At 56.1% G+C, this 13,703-nt stretch overlaps 1 protein-coding gene across 1 annotated transcript in view; it reads right to left on the bottom strand.

Annotated features, from left to right (window-relative positions):
- The window catches only part of PADI1 (peptidyl arginine deiminase 1), a 42,293-nt gene extending 38,248 nt beyond the window's left edge, over nt 1-4,045 (bottom strand). Inside the window, exon 1 of the mRNA XM_002924018.4 lies at nt 3,876-4,045. Within this exon, the coding sequence (XP_002924064.2) occupies nt 3,876-3,967 (92 nt within the window). The 5' untranslated portion in view covers nt 3,968-4,045. The remainder of the gene's footprint in view (nt 1-3,875) is intronic.
- Nucleotides 4,046-13,703: the final 9,658 nt, after the last annotated feature.

The raw sequence follows: 13,703 nt of genomic DNA, 5'->3' as shown, positions 1-13,703 counted from the left end.
CCAAGACCAGAAATGATGGGAGGGGCAAGGAGGACAGAGCGACCGATGGGGAGGGGCCCATGGTCTCAAATGGCAGGTGGGGTGGCCAAGGGGACCGGGGAGGCAGGGACACCTGTAGGTTAAAGAGTAGTTGACCTTGGAGGTCACCCTGATGCCAACATTTTCCGTCCCAGGAACACAAACTGCACCGTTCCATGTCCAGACCCTACAACACACCGCCCATCGCCCCCCGCAGAGCGTGGGGAGGACCCTGGCCCCAGAGTCTCCAAGCACCTCATGTTTAAAGTGTAACATTACTTCTAATGAAGGAATGCGGTGCGGCCCAGGATGGAGCCAGGAAGAGAGACGGTCCTCATCCGGCTTTTAAACCCAGGTCCAGCCCGGCTCTCGGAGTCTGTCAGTCATTACGAATTAGTGTCTGCAACAATCCTGTAATTATCCCTGAGCAGCACAATTATGCTTCATTGTACTTCTGCGCACGTTAAAAGCATCAATTTACTCAATGTAAACATTAAGAATATATATACCACAGGTTTTATAACTCTGTTTTGGCATTTTCCTTGTTTGAAATACACAGAACCCCAGGAAAAAGCAGCAGCCTGGGGCCTCTCTCCGGCTGGCTCCTCAGGGAGGCCCCAAAGAGTCCCCTCCTCCCTGGGCGCCTCAAACGCTACCCGTCTGATCTGAAGAGTCTGCTTTGCTCTGATGCTTTTGCAGGGCTGGGGGAGGCTTGGGAGAGATCCGGGAGGATGTCTCTGTCCCCCACCCAGCCATTCTCCTCTGTGCTGGAGAATAAACATTCATTATGGCCTCCAGCCTGGGGCTCTGACTCTAGCCTCTGGGCAGACAAAGAGGGCTGGACTGCACCATGAATGGATTCCCCCACACTGCCCACCACCCCTCTCTTTTTTGGCATGCGTCCTCTGGGGACCACCTCCAAGCGAGGACAGGGACAACCAGGGCAGTGTGACCAGACCCAGAGGGTCAGGATGGAGAACAAGGCTGCTGGGGTGATGGGTCAGGGTGGGGAGCTAGGCCATCAGAGTGAGGGGAGGGGGTTCTATAGCACATCCTGAGTCAGGGGATTTCTAAGGGTTCCTTGGGCTGGGGCACACAATTACCCCAAACACAAATATTTCTCTACTCAGTCTACACAGCACTTGGGGGAATTCATCAGCCCGCATGCCCACCCCACTGGCTCTCCTGGGGAGGGGCTTAGCCTCCTGGCAGCTCAGGTGACCAGCAAACCTCCTCTCTGGGGTGGGGCGGGGGGGAGGCTTTCCCCTTCGATCAGCAAGGCTAAGTGGAAACCCGCTGCTTGGCCCTAGCTGGAGCCAGACACAGGCAATGGGGGCGGAGGAGCCCCGAGTTCATCATCCTAGCCAGCCCAGGCCCTGGGTACCCTTCGGGCTCCTTGTCAAACCTTCCCAGGCTGATAATTCCATGCCCCTTCTCTACCGATCACAGACCGGACGGGTGGGAAGTTCTTCCTTACGTCTACTTTTAAACCAACTTGCTGCAGAATAAGCTTGTTTTCTAGTTTAGAGACCCTCAGTAGTTACATCCCTAGTCAAGACTAACGCCCAGGACCAAGGCTTCTGAAGGGCTGCTGGGTGGGGTCTCTCAAAAGGCTCATTCAGGGGGCGCCTGGGTGGCTCAGTTGGTTAAGTGTCCAACTCTTGATCTCGGCTCAGGTCTTGATCTCATGGTCATGGGTTTGAGCCCCACATTTAAAATAAAATAATTTAAAATGCTCACTCTAGAGCCCCGCAGTAGCACCCCCTCCCAGAGTCAACCAGAACGCAGCAGCTGCAGCCAACCCAGGCAGCTTCCTTGTGCTCCACAGCTGGGCCAGGGCCCGAGTCTGAGGATGCTCAGGTGCTCGTTGATCCCAAAGGGGATTGCCTGCCCCCCCTTCCCACCGCACACACAGCCTGATCTAGCCTCTGAGACGTGACAGGAGGAACAGGTACTGGAGAAAAGGGAGCCCACAGAGCTGTTGGAGCTGTGAGCATCTCTCCACCTTCCAGGGGCCCTATACACGCAGGGCCTCATTTATCCTTCCCCACCCCATTAAGCTCAGTGCTATTGTCAGATGAGGACGCCAGGGCCCAGAGAAGGACAGTGGTTTGCCTAGGATCATGCAGCCACAAACGGAGCTCGGATGAGAAGCCAAGTGTGCCCAGCTCCAGAATCAGGGCACTTGACCTCCACACTGAACTCAAGACATGACTGAGCTCACCCTGTCAAGGCTTAGATAAGGAATGAGGCCAAGCAAGGGCCAGTGACTTGTCCGACGCCAGACAGCAAGTCAGCAGCAGAGCTAGGACCAGAACCCATGTCTCCTAGCTCCCAGCAAAATGCTTCCAGCCTTAGTCAGCAGCACTGTGTCGGGCCTGAGTTTCTGAAATGACCTTCCAGAAACAACCACCCCCCCCAGGGATGAGAGCAGAGGTCTGGAATCAGGACCATGGGGACCCACTAGTGACCACTTCCCTGCCTTTGGTGTTAAAGCCGGGTGGCCAGATATAGTCGGATGTCCAGCTAAATTTGAATTTCAGGTAAGCAGCGGTTTTTAAAAACATCAGTATGTCCCATACAATATACTTAAGATCATTATTTGTTGTTTACCTGAAATGCATACTTAACTGGGTGTCCTGTTTTCCCATTTGCTAAGCCTGGGAAACGCTATGTTAAAAGGACAAGAGAAAATGGGATCTCGGCTGGCCACCCAGACCCGAGAGAACCAGCCCCACACCAGGGCTCCCGACAGGACTCACAGCCAAGGTCTGGCCTCCAGGTGTCCTGGCTCCCCTTCCTCAGCCCTGTCACTGGGGCCCCAGGCCACTCTGAGTGGGGTCAGGCAGGCTTCTGGGACAGAAGCTCCCCTGAGGCCAAGTGGGAAGTCAGGCCCAGCATTCACTAACCAGACTGGGCCAGCATAGGAACGGAGACCCAAGAGGCAGTGGGAGCCCAGATCCCACTTGTGACAGACTCCCCAGTCCCCACCTCCTGAGAGGGGGACTCCCACCCTGAACCCCTCATCTGCAGGGGCTCCAGCCCCATCTGATCCAGCAGGAATGAAGTCGCTAGATGGTTCCAGACAGGATGGAGCCCATAGACAGTAACAGAGCTGGAAAAGCCCCCCATGATCCCCAAGTCCAGCTCCTTCAGTGGCCAGGTGGGGAAACTGAAGCCAGGCCAGGTCCCTGGGCCCCCGCCTGGGCAGAGCCAGGACAGGTTGGAGACTTGGGCCAAGAGGAGAAGCTGATTTGTCGGGGACCCCTCGGATGTCACCATGGCTCCCGTCACCACCGGCACCACCATCATCGTGGCAAAAACAAGCCTGGGTCTTGTTCTAGGTTCTCGTCCTTTATTAACTCCTTGAACCATCCCTCTGACACTCCCTCCTGATCCCAATCGCCGTGGCCAGCCTCCAAGGACCGAGCCACCACACACCCCACACCTCCACCGCAGACAGAAGGGTTGTTGGCAAGAAACAGAGAAATTCAGGGCGGCCCGGTCCTGCTCCCCATCTTGAGCATAAGCTCATTCTGATGTCACACACCAGTTCCTCTCTGACGTCAGAACGCAGAGCCCGGGGCTCAGAGCTAGAACCCTTATCCAGGGACTTGAGGCCAAAGACCTGACCCCGGGTGCCCAGGAGGGATGGAGCCCCAAGATGGGCCGGATACCCTAGCTCCTCACTGATACTTCCGCTCTCCATCCCAGTCCACCTGCTTTGCTCTCAGAAGAGCCTCGTACCAGCACCCTCCAACATGTTCGATTTGTCCACCGGGCACCCACCCCATAGCCTCGGGGTCCTCCGGTGTAGCCCAGTCCTCTGCAGCCAGGTGGGTAGGCTCAGTTCTCACCTGTGAACATCCACAGATGTCTCCACCCCCACCACACACACAGCATAGGTGGGCTTCTTCAGGGACAGCCGCACAGATCTCTGTGGGGCCATCCTGTGCCCCTGGCTCCCAGGCTCCGTGCTTCCTCTCTCCCCGTCTCCTCTCTTGGGCACCAAGTCTCCGGGAAGGAGTGTGCGTTCTGACGGGTCGGTGCTTTCCTCCTCCCTTTTAATTTCACCCTGTGACCTGATTAGCTGCCTAAGCCGAGTCCCCACCTCCTGGCCCCACGCCCAGCCCTCTCACTCAGGCCTGCCAATCCAGGAGGCCAGGGGAGGAGGCACCCAGGTCTCTGAGAGAGATGGGAAATGGGGGCTTCAGCTGGGGGCCCCGATGGAGCAGGGCTCAGCAGCCCCCAGAAGCTCCCCGTGGGCCCTGTCCCTCCTTCCCTAGCCTTGATTCCATCTGCAGACTCTCGATGCCTGAACCCTCCACGTCAGCATTTTCTGAGCACTGAGGAAGTGCTGGGTGCAGATCTGATCTCATGCACCCCAAGCACAGGGCAGTCAGACCTCCAGGGTTCGAATCCCGGCTCGGCCTCTTACAACCTATGACCTTGGGCGGTTACTCCACCTTTCCATGCCTTCGTTCCCCGGGCGTGAGATGGCGGGGGTACCGGCTCCGTTGGGCTAAGATGGGGAGTCGCATTCGCTAAAGAAAGACTCGCAACTCTTCCTAGTAGCCTCGTTTTACAGGGAAGAGAATCATGGCTGCAGGACCCACTGTCCGTAGGTGGGACACCCACGGCTTACACCCAGGTCCTCCTGACTCACTAAACCACCCCCAGAAGGTGAGGTTATAGCCTTGTACCCCAACTCCAGTGATGGCAGCAAACCCCCCCAAGGGGAGCACCCCTGGCCAGCCAGTGGGGAGGGCACCCCCGAAGGAATGCAGAGCAAGGGGCTGGGGAGGGCTGATTCGTGCCTCAAAATCCCTTCTCAGGGTGTTGGTGGAGTCCCGGGCGCTCACTGACAAGCGTTCGCAGAGCACCTGCTCTCGGCAGACACTCCTTCAGGCGATGGGGCTGCCGCTAAGAGCCAAACAGACCACAGTCCCTGCTCCAACGGCACTGATGTTGTGGGAGCCACTGTAAGAGCTGAGACAATGGTGGCTTGGTCCTGGGGGCAACCGTGAACGCGGGAAGGAGCGCCTGGATTCTGAATGTCTCCTGAGGACGGGACTGGGAAGGATGGAGGGCAGGCTGGATGTAGGGGCGCGAGAGAAGAAGGGGAGCCAGGGATGACAGGAGTGCTCGGGGCCACAGCAGCTGGAAGGATAGAGCTGTCATCGGAGAGAGACGGGGAAGGCTGGGGGTGGGCAGGGTGGGCAGGGGGCTCCCAGCTAGACAGGAAGTGTCTATCAGGCCTGCGAGGACAGCAATGCTTTACATGTGCTATGCTCCCTTCATAGTGGGCGTCGAGGATGATGAGGAGGGGAGTTCCCTCGAGAGGCACTGGACGCCTCCTCGGCCACAGGGCCCTCTCGGTCCCCAGGCAGCCACTGCACAGGGCAGAATAAGGACACGCAACCAGGTCTGACACCATCCACAGGTCTGGGGTGGGAGGATGGCAAAGACAGAAGGAGAAAGGAGCAGCACCCTTGCCTGGGGAACTGCCCGTATGACGGGGCAGGAGGGGGACACAGTCTCTGCTCCGGGAACTCCCTGCCCAATGAGGAAGACAGGAAACATAAAAATGGTATAAGCATTTATGTGGTTACTTTTCATTTTGAAGATCTTCCTGAAATATCTTTCTTAGGGCCAACTCATCCGATGGCAAATGTTCTCGATCTGCAAAGTTCTTTACACCCAATGGCACCAACACAAAGTCTAGGTTTACCCCCATGGACGCAGAGCCTAGCGACACAACCCTCCGGGGGTGCACAGCGGGTCCCACCCCAACTAACCAGAACCTGAACCATGTTGTTCACATGTAACACAAGGTGCAGTGTGGAAAGCGGACTCCTAGAGAGCCCATGGGCATATTCCTATTAGAGAAAGATGGATGGATGGATGGACGGATGGACAGACGGACAGACAAACGGGAAAGCAGGAGGAAGGGAAGAAGGCAGGTTGGTGCATGAAGAGGCTTCTGCAAGAACGACAGTAACAATGGTGACACTGGTGACAGGATGCTAGCAGACACTTGCCTAGCGCTGACAGTGTGCCAGGCACTACTCTCAGCCCCTTCCGTGTCATCACCCACCTAACCCTCACCACAATATTAGGTGGCAGGTACCAACTAAGCTGGGAACCCAAGTTCAAACAGACCACGGCATGGGTGTACAGGATGTGCCTTATGCGGGTTGTGGGAGGGGCAGGGGCCCGGGCAGGTCACGGTGGCTGAAGGGACATGTTCTCAGAGCCAGAGGAAAAAGGGAGGGAGTAGCAGAGAGTGGGCAGAGAGCCTGAGAGCAACATCCGTGCATCCCCATTTTACAGACAAAGAAAGTGAGGCACAGAGAAGCTAAGGGACCCTCTCAAGATCTGACTCTGGAAAGTGGTCGAGCCAGGATTTATACTCAGGCCATCTGACCCTGGATTGGCTCTTCATTTTTGACTGGCTCCCTGGGAGATAGAATATCAGGGTTTTTGTGTTTTGTTTTGTTTTACCTTCTTCCTTCTGCTTTTGTGTATTGTTTGAAAGTTTTGGTAAGCAAATGTTTTTACTATTGGAAAAAAATGAAGTCTCTCTTTAAGAAAAAATGAAAAGACTGGGCACCTGGGTGGCTCAGTTGGTTAAGTGTCTGCCTTCAGCTCAGGTCATGATCTTGGGGTCCTGGGAACGAGCCCCGCATCAGGCTCCTCGCTCAGCGGGGAACCTGCTTTTCCCTCTCCCTCTCCTTCTGTGTGCACCCGCACTCTCCCTCTCTCAAATAAATACGTCTAAAAAAAAAAAAAGAAAGAAAGAAAAAGGAAGAAGAGTTTCCTGCTCTGGGCTTCCCTTCCCACCCTCTGCTCTTTGCTCCCTGCTCCCCTCCCTCTTTCCTCGCTCTGAGAACATGTCCCTTCAGACACCATGACCTGCCCGGGCCCCTGCCCTGCCCATCCCACAACCCGCAAAAGGCACATCCTGTATACCCATGCTGTCGTCTGTTTGAACTTAGAATTTCATGCTTGATTGGTCAGATTTGGGAGGAACAGGTGTGGGGGAGCTAAATGACATCATTGCCCCCCTCCCCTCTGACAGGTAGAAACTTCAGCTGGGAGGACCTGCCTCGGTTAGCCTCAAACACAACCCCTCGCAGGGGGAGAGGGCTGTCAGCTGCTGGGTGGCCGTGGGACCCTAGCATGACTCCAGGATGCCCCCCAGAACAGCCCAGGGACACTGCAGCAGGGAGGATTCCAGTGCTGGCGCAGCCATGTCCGGGGACTCACCTTCCCCATTCTCCAACAATCTTTTTGAGCACCTACCATGCACCAGACGTTATTCTCGGCACTGGTGATACAGCGGTGAATAAGACCAAGTCCCTGCCCTCATGGGACATACAGAGTAGCAAGAGAGACAGGGAAGACACTGCAGGACAGAGACTGGGGCGCCAGGGGGTGACGAGACCCAGGGAAGCAGGGTAGAGGGGCAGAGGGGGTGGGGTGCTGTTTGCATCGGCTGATCGGGGAAGGCCTTGCTGGGGAAACGATATTGGAGCAGAGGTCTGGAGGGCAGACCTCAGGGACCTCAGGGCTCTTCCAACCTCAGGGACCTGGATCCCGTGAACCCCGGAGCCCCCACCTCCTGTCTCTGCATTCACAGGACGGGGCTGTGGAACAAGAGTGGGGCTTCCAGACTGAGAGGACTTTAGGGGTTGGGCAGGTGATGAATGTGGGAAGCCGCCAGGTGCAGCACACAGGGAGGGGTACCAACTGAGGCGAAGGGAGTAAAACCTGCTTTGCCTAATGCATTAAAATTCCATATTTCTTAAAAACAGAACTCTACAGGTCACAGGTCAAGCTATAATGTAAGCAGACCCGGCCCCCGGGCCATTGTTTGAGACCCCAACATGGACTATTTAAAAACTGGTGGATAAGGGGGGGGTGGAAGGAATAACTCAGGTTGGGGAAGTCATTTGATGCCCGGGAGGGTAAGCTACCTGGGCCCAGGTAAGCCTTGGTTGGCATGATCGGGACAAAGAATCTGCCTGCCTCCGGGCTTGTGAGCCGTCCGAATGGGTTCTGGGCCGTTCCCGTGATTACCGACACCAGGTGTGGGCTCTTCACCTCAGGGGACCCCGTCTTCAGCCCCTATACACAGCCTGTACCGGAGCTTACAGGATGGCCATGGGGGTGGGGCAGCAGAGCCCAGCTCTCTAGAGGCCCTGCCTGTGGCCTTTGTCCGCTCCCAGCACCCTGAGCACCGCAGGGTCAGTTCCTCCTGCCTTCCACGATCCTCCCATTTCCAATTGGAAAGGCCCCTAGAGTCCCTTAATTTTCCAGTCGGGTAAACCAAGGCTCCGAGAAGAGCTGAGACATACACAAGACAACGCAGTAGAGTCACGGGAAGCCAAGCCTGGTCCAAGGTTTCCAGTCATTCATGGAAGAAAACGTGTCCTGGGCGCTTGTGTATACAGGTGCTGTTCTGGGCGTCAGCGTGCTCCCCACCCGTCGAGCCCCCTCAGCTCCTTACGTTTGGCTCGCCCCTCTGGGATCTCCCAGGGTACCCCTTCCTGCACCCTGGGCACCCAGGGCAGGATCCTGGACCCCCTGAGGCCTCAGGGGCTCTGACTCAACTACCGTGAGAAGGCAGGGGACCCACCGATTCCCGTAGGGACAGAGAGCCTGGGGCCAGTGGCTCTGATAGCAGGAAGTAGCTAGAGCCATGAGTCATCCCACTCAATCGGCACGTCCCCTGAGCCCGAAAGCCAGACCCAGGTCTCTGTTGGGCACCATGGAGCTTCAGGGATTACTGACTCCCTCCTCGGCTCTGGGACGTCCCAGTCTCCACGTGGCAACAGCAGCGGCACTAATGGCATCACATGTGGGGCTGGGCTGGGCACGTAGGGACCCGGGGGGCTTGTGGTCAGGTGCGGCCAGCCACACCCCCACAAGTGGCCGATTCAGCAGCTCCCAGGCACATCACCTCCTTCCCTGCCCCCCACTGGCTGTCCACCCTCCCCCCTTCCTGCCTGTCTCAGCAAACGCTGCGGCACTGGCACCGGCTACCCACCCTCTTCAGTCTTCCCCCTCCCTCATCACCAGCATCCAAACAGTCACTCCACCTGACTCATCAGCTCTACCTCCCAAACCTCTCTGGCCCCATCACTTCCCCTCCACCCTCACCCCTACCCTAGTCCCAGCCAAGACCTGAGCCGCCTCCGGCTCTCCCAGTCCCCAAGCTCTCTTCATTCCACACTGCACGTAGTACTGACCTGTCTGAAACATGCCTCCAATCTGCCCTCCCCCATCGCCACCTCCGCATAAGACTGCTCCAGCATCCTGCGGCCCCCAGATAAAGGAGGGCAGCTAGATGGGAAAATAAATTCTAGACCCTGGAGCCCTACTATCCGTGGTTCCAGTCTGGGCTCAGCCATTTCTTAGATTTCAGAGCACTGGGCAAATGATTTAACTTTTTTGAGACGCAGTCTCCTAATGTGTAAAGTCTGGAATAACGTAGAAATTTAAATTGACGTATGTAAAGTGCCTGGAATATGGGCAATCCTCAAGACATAGAAACTTCACCTGGAATTCAAGCCCCCAGATCAGGCCCTTGAGAACCACTTCTTCACTCAATGCCTGACCCCTGTTCTGATCATATTTCTCTAGCTTCCTCCCTCACTGCCCCCACCCCTGCCAGGGATCTGCTCCCTGACCTGGGGGTCTCCATTAAGCTCCTGCCTTCCCCTCCCTGACTTCCACCTCCCTTCCTCCAGTGCCCACTCCAGGCGAGACTCAACATTTCCACTTCTTTCTTGGATTTTATCCTACATCCTAATAGAAAGAATTTGAGACAGCTTACAAAGTACACCCTGGGTAAAATTATTTTTCCAAATGAGAAAATTAGGTCAAAGAGCAGGGAAAGAAAGTAAAAGACAGGGATGGACATCTGACAAGCAAAGGGAAATATAATCAATTTCATGAATCATGGTGCCCACGAGATACAACTAAATCAGTTAAAGAAGAGATGCCCAACACTTTTGGTCCCTGAAAACTAAGGGACATCCCCCCTCCCACCCCTGAGTGGAGTTTACTAAACGGGGCAAGTGGGGGATTTTGAACTAAGAGATCCACGGCACCCTTATGGTTGGGTCTGGCTTGGGACGGGGTGTCTATAGAAAAATGTGCTTGGTATCCTTCAGGCTCTCCTCAATGAATATTCTTCATTTTATTCAAGCCTTTGATTAAATGGGGAGTAGCAGAGAATTTGGGGGTTCCCTCCCTGATGATGGCTCTTCCTCAGAGCTGCTAGAGGAGAGATCCAGTATCTTCCAGTGTCAGCCATCCTGGCTGCAGTTGAGGTCCCACCATGAGAATCAGAATCTAGCACCTTCTACTGGCTCACTCAGAGCTGGGGAATCATTTCCGGAAAGGGGGTGAGGGACGGCACCCCTGCTGGGCATCATTTAACACTTCATGTCACAGGCAGGCACTCTCAGAAAACTTGGTCCACCTGCCTCATCAAACACATGGAGACAGAAAGGCCCAGAGAGGAACAGCAACTTGCCTCAAAAAACACAGCCTCCTAGAGGCAACGTGAATTAGAAGACGGGGAATCAACCTCAGAGTGAGAAACTTGGACCCCCAGGCTGCCCGATGGGGGTCCTTGAAAAACTCTTCTTTCCCATAGGGCGGCCCTGTCCACTAGGGACCCTCCATCTAGACCTGGCCTGTCCAGCTACTGTGAGACATCATCTCCCAGACCCCCAGTGGAGAATCTATTTAGAGAAGAGCCCGGCATCTTTCCCCTGCATCACTCGCTCATATTGATGTCACCAAGATTTCTTGGGCAGCTCCACCATGGGCCAGGCCACGAGTAGAGAAGAAGACCTGGCCGCAGCCTGCTTTCTAGGGGAGCATGGCTAATGGGGAATGTGGGCGTGTGAACGTGCTGCTATGAGGAAGCTTTCCAGGAGCCACAGCAGGGCAATGGCCTGAGGCCCGGGGACGCGTACGCGGAGAGAAAGGACGGTGATGATGCGAGCCCGAGTTTCCGGAGCACATACAGGGTGCCGGCAGGCACCATCTTGCATTCTTGGAGCGGACCGAGGGGGCAGACTGCTGTTGCCTCTGCTTGGCAGAGGAGGAAATGAAGGTTGAGGTCTCGTGCGAATTTGGATGGAAACAGCCAGGCCGGTTGGTGGGACTCCCAGCTTGGGTGTGAAATGCTGCATTCTGTCCTTGGTGTTTACACGCTGCAGGGGCCACTGGCCTCACCCCTCCTGTTGCATCACTCACACACACACACACACACATACACACACACACACACACACACCACCTTCCACCCTGGGGAGGCACAAAGGCCAGATGGCAGGACTCAAGCGACACCCAGTCCCAGATGCCTCACACCATTAAGACCATTTGGGTCCCAGCCACCCAACTCTGTTTCTCTGGCACCTTCAAACCCTGGAGGCTTCCATGACATGGGCCCCAGCCATCTGGCCCCTGCTGGCTTTAGCCTGGCCTGAGCATTAGGCTTGTGGGGGGGAGCCCAGGGGCAGACACCCACCTCAGAGAGGGCCCTGATGGCTGGGATGGGGTTGGGGGGGCACATACTCTCCCAAAATGTCAGGGAAAAAGGAGGCTTTTGAGATAAGTTGAAGAGTAGACACTCAGGACCCAGCACGGTAGGGCCCAAAGCCCACCTGCTCATTCTCCCCGCTCTGGCAGTACCTGCAGCCCTTGATCAGGAACCTGGGGCTCTGCAGATCACCTCAGAAAGCCACTGGCCCGACTGGTCACCACGAACAAGCCCAGAGAGGGCCAGCAATATGTCCAAAGACACACAGCCCATTCTGTTTCCCCCTTACAGGGAAAGAAGAAGGAGCATTAGGGGTGTAGGGGATCAGCAGCTGGAAAGGCTGTACGAACAGTGGACAGAGCATGGGTCCAGGCGCAGGTCCAGCCCTGGCCCATCATTCATTGGCTGGGTGACCATGGGCAGCCACTTGACCCCTCTAGGACTGCTTTGGCCTCATCTGCAAAATTATTATATGCACATTGGGTCCAAGTGCTGGGCTTTGCAACATGTTCCCCGTGACACCTCCCAGGTGGTGGCTGTGCTTAGCCCCACTCTGCAGATGAAGACCCTGAGGTCATGTCTACAAAGCACTCGGCGTGGGCCAGGTCACTGGTGGGCACTCCTGCACATTAGTCCCCCTCCTGCCCCCCCGCAGTCCACTTCCTCCAGGAAGCCATCCCACATGCTTGCCTCTGGCTCCCATGGAATGTTCTGTTCTCTAAGTAACCCCCCACAAGGCTCTGTCCCAGGAAACCACCTGCTTTACCACTTCCCCTGTGGCAAAACTGCCATATTCAGAGGGACAGGAACAGGGAGTGGCCAGGTCTTCAGCTCTGGGAGATCAGGACGCTGGCTTGAACAAAAAAAAACATCGAGACTCACGGTGGTACAGGAGTTCTTGGCCACCGACCACAGCCCCAAGTTGTCCAGGCAGGGGTTCCAGCCACCCCTTGACAGAGCCCCTTGGGCTCCATCACCCTGACTGAGGGGGTGAGTCAGGCAGCCTCGGTGAGCACAGTGTGGTCTGGGAGCCGAGCTCCAGCTTTCTCCCCACTCCGGCCTGGCCCTGTGGCTCAGTGAAGCCAGAGGGGCCTCCAGAGAGAAGTGGGGGGAGAAGGGACAGAGACAGGAAGAAACAGAGAGAGTTGGAGACAAAGAAAATCCAACCCACAGAACAAAGGGACAGAAGTGAGGAAGAGAGGCATGGAGAGCAGCAGGAACAGAGAAAGACAAACTGAAAGACAGAGGGAGGGACAGAAATATGAGGGAATAAGAGAGACTGAGATGGGAGAGCAGGAAAGAGGCCCAGGAGCAATGCAGATGAGAGCCCTGGAGCTCCGTGAGTGCCAGAGCCCTCTCGACCCCCTGCTTCCCCAAGGGCCTCCCCTTCTCCAGCCCCCTGCTCCTGCCCTCGGACATGGAGGGATCACCGACTTTTCACCTGCCCTGGGTGCTGGGGACACACCCCCCTGACACTTCCCATGTCATGGCTGTGTGTGCAGATGAGGAAACTGAGGCTAGGAGCCATCAGGTTACTCAGCCCATCAAACTGGATCCACAATTGCGAGGGTGCAGGAGGAAGGGCAAGGGACAGAGAGACTGAGGCCCAGAGAGGGGAAGTGACTGGCTCTGGCTCACAAAGCACCCAGCCACAGAGCCAAAGCTAGCAGCCAGGTCCTCTGGCACTTGGCCTGACTGCAAAGAAAACAAAGTAAATCATATTAAGTCTTTAGCAAGTAGGCTCCAGGTCTTACCAGATGGCGTGTGGCCAACACCCTAAAAGCTGTCGACATCCCCTGCATATCCTTCTCGCTTACCTCTTGCTATCTCTTCTGGGAAGGGCAGCTTGGGAAACTCCCAAACGTGTCCTCTCCCCTAGGAACCAGGCCTCAGTCGGGGCATCTCCACCTCCCCATTCCCTGCCTTCCAACATGGACTCCCATGCAGAACTAAGTGACAAGAGACAGGGGGGCTGCTCCCACACCCCTAAATTTCACTGACATCAGCTAAGTGTGAGCTCAGGCTCCCCACCATGTCCTGATGGGTTCAACCGTAACACGCGAAACCAGGGCAGAAACCAGCGGAGAGGTCAGCAGGGGAGCACATGTTTACCCATTGGGAC

Source organism: Ailuropoda melanoleuca, chromosome 11 (genome assembly GCF_002007445.2).
Source record: "Ailuropoda melanoleuca isolate Jingjing chromosome 11, ASM200744v2, whole genome shotgun sequence".
In the NCBI taxonomy this organism is placed as follows: domain Eukaryota; kingdom Metazoa; phylum Chordata; class Mammalia; order Carnivora; family Ursidae; genus Ailuropoda; species Ailuropoda melanoleuca.
The sequence above is the reverse complement of the archived record's forward strand: the minus strand, read 5'-3'. Positions and strand labels throughout refer to the sequence as shown.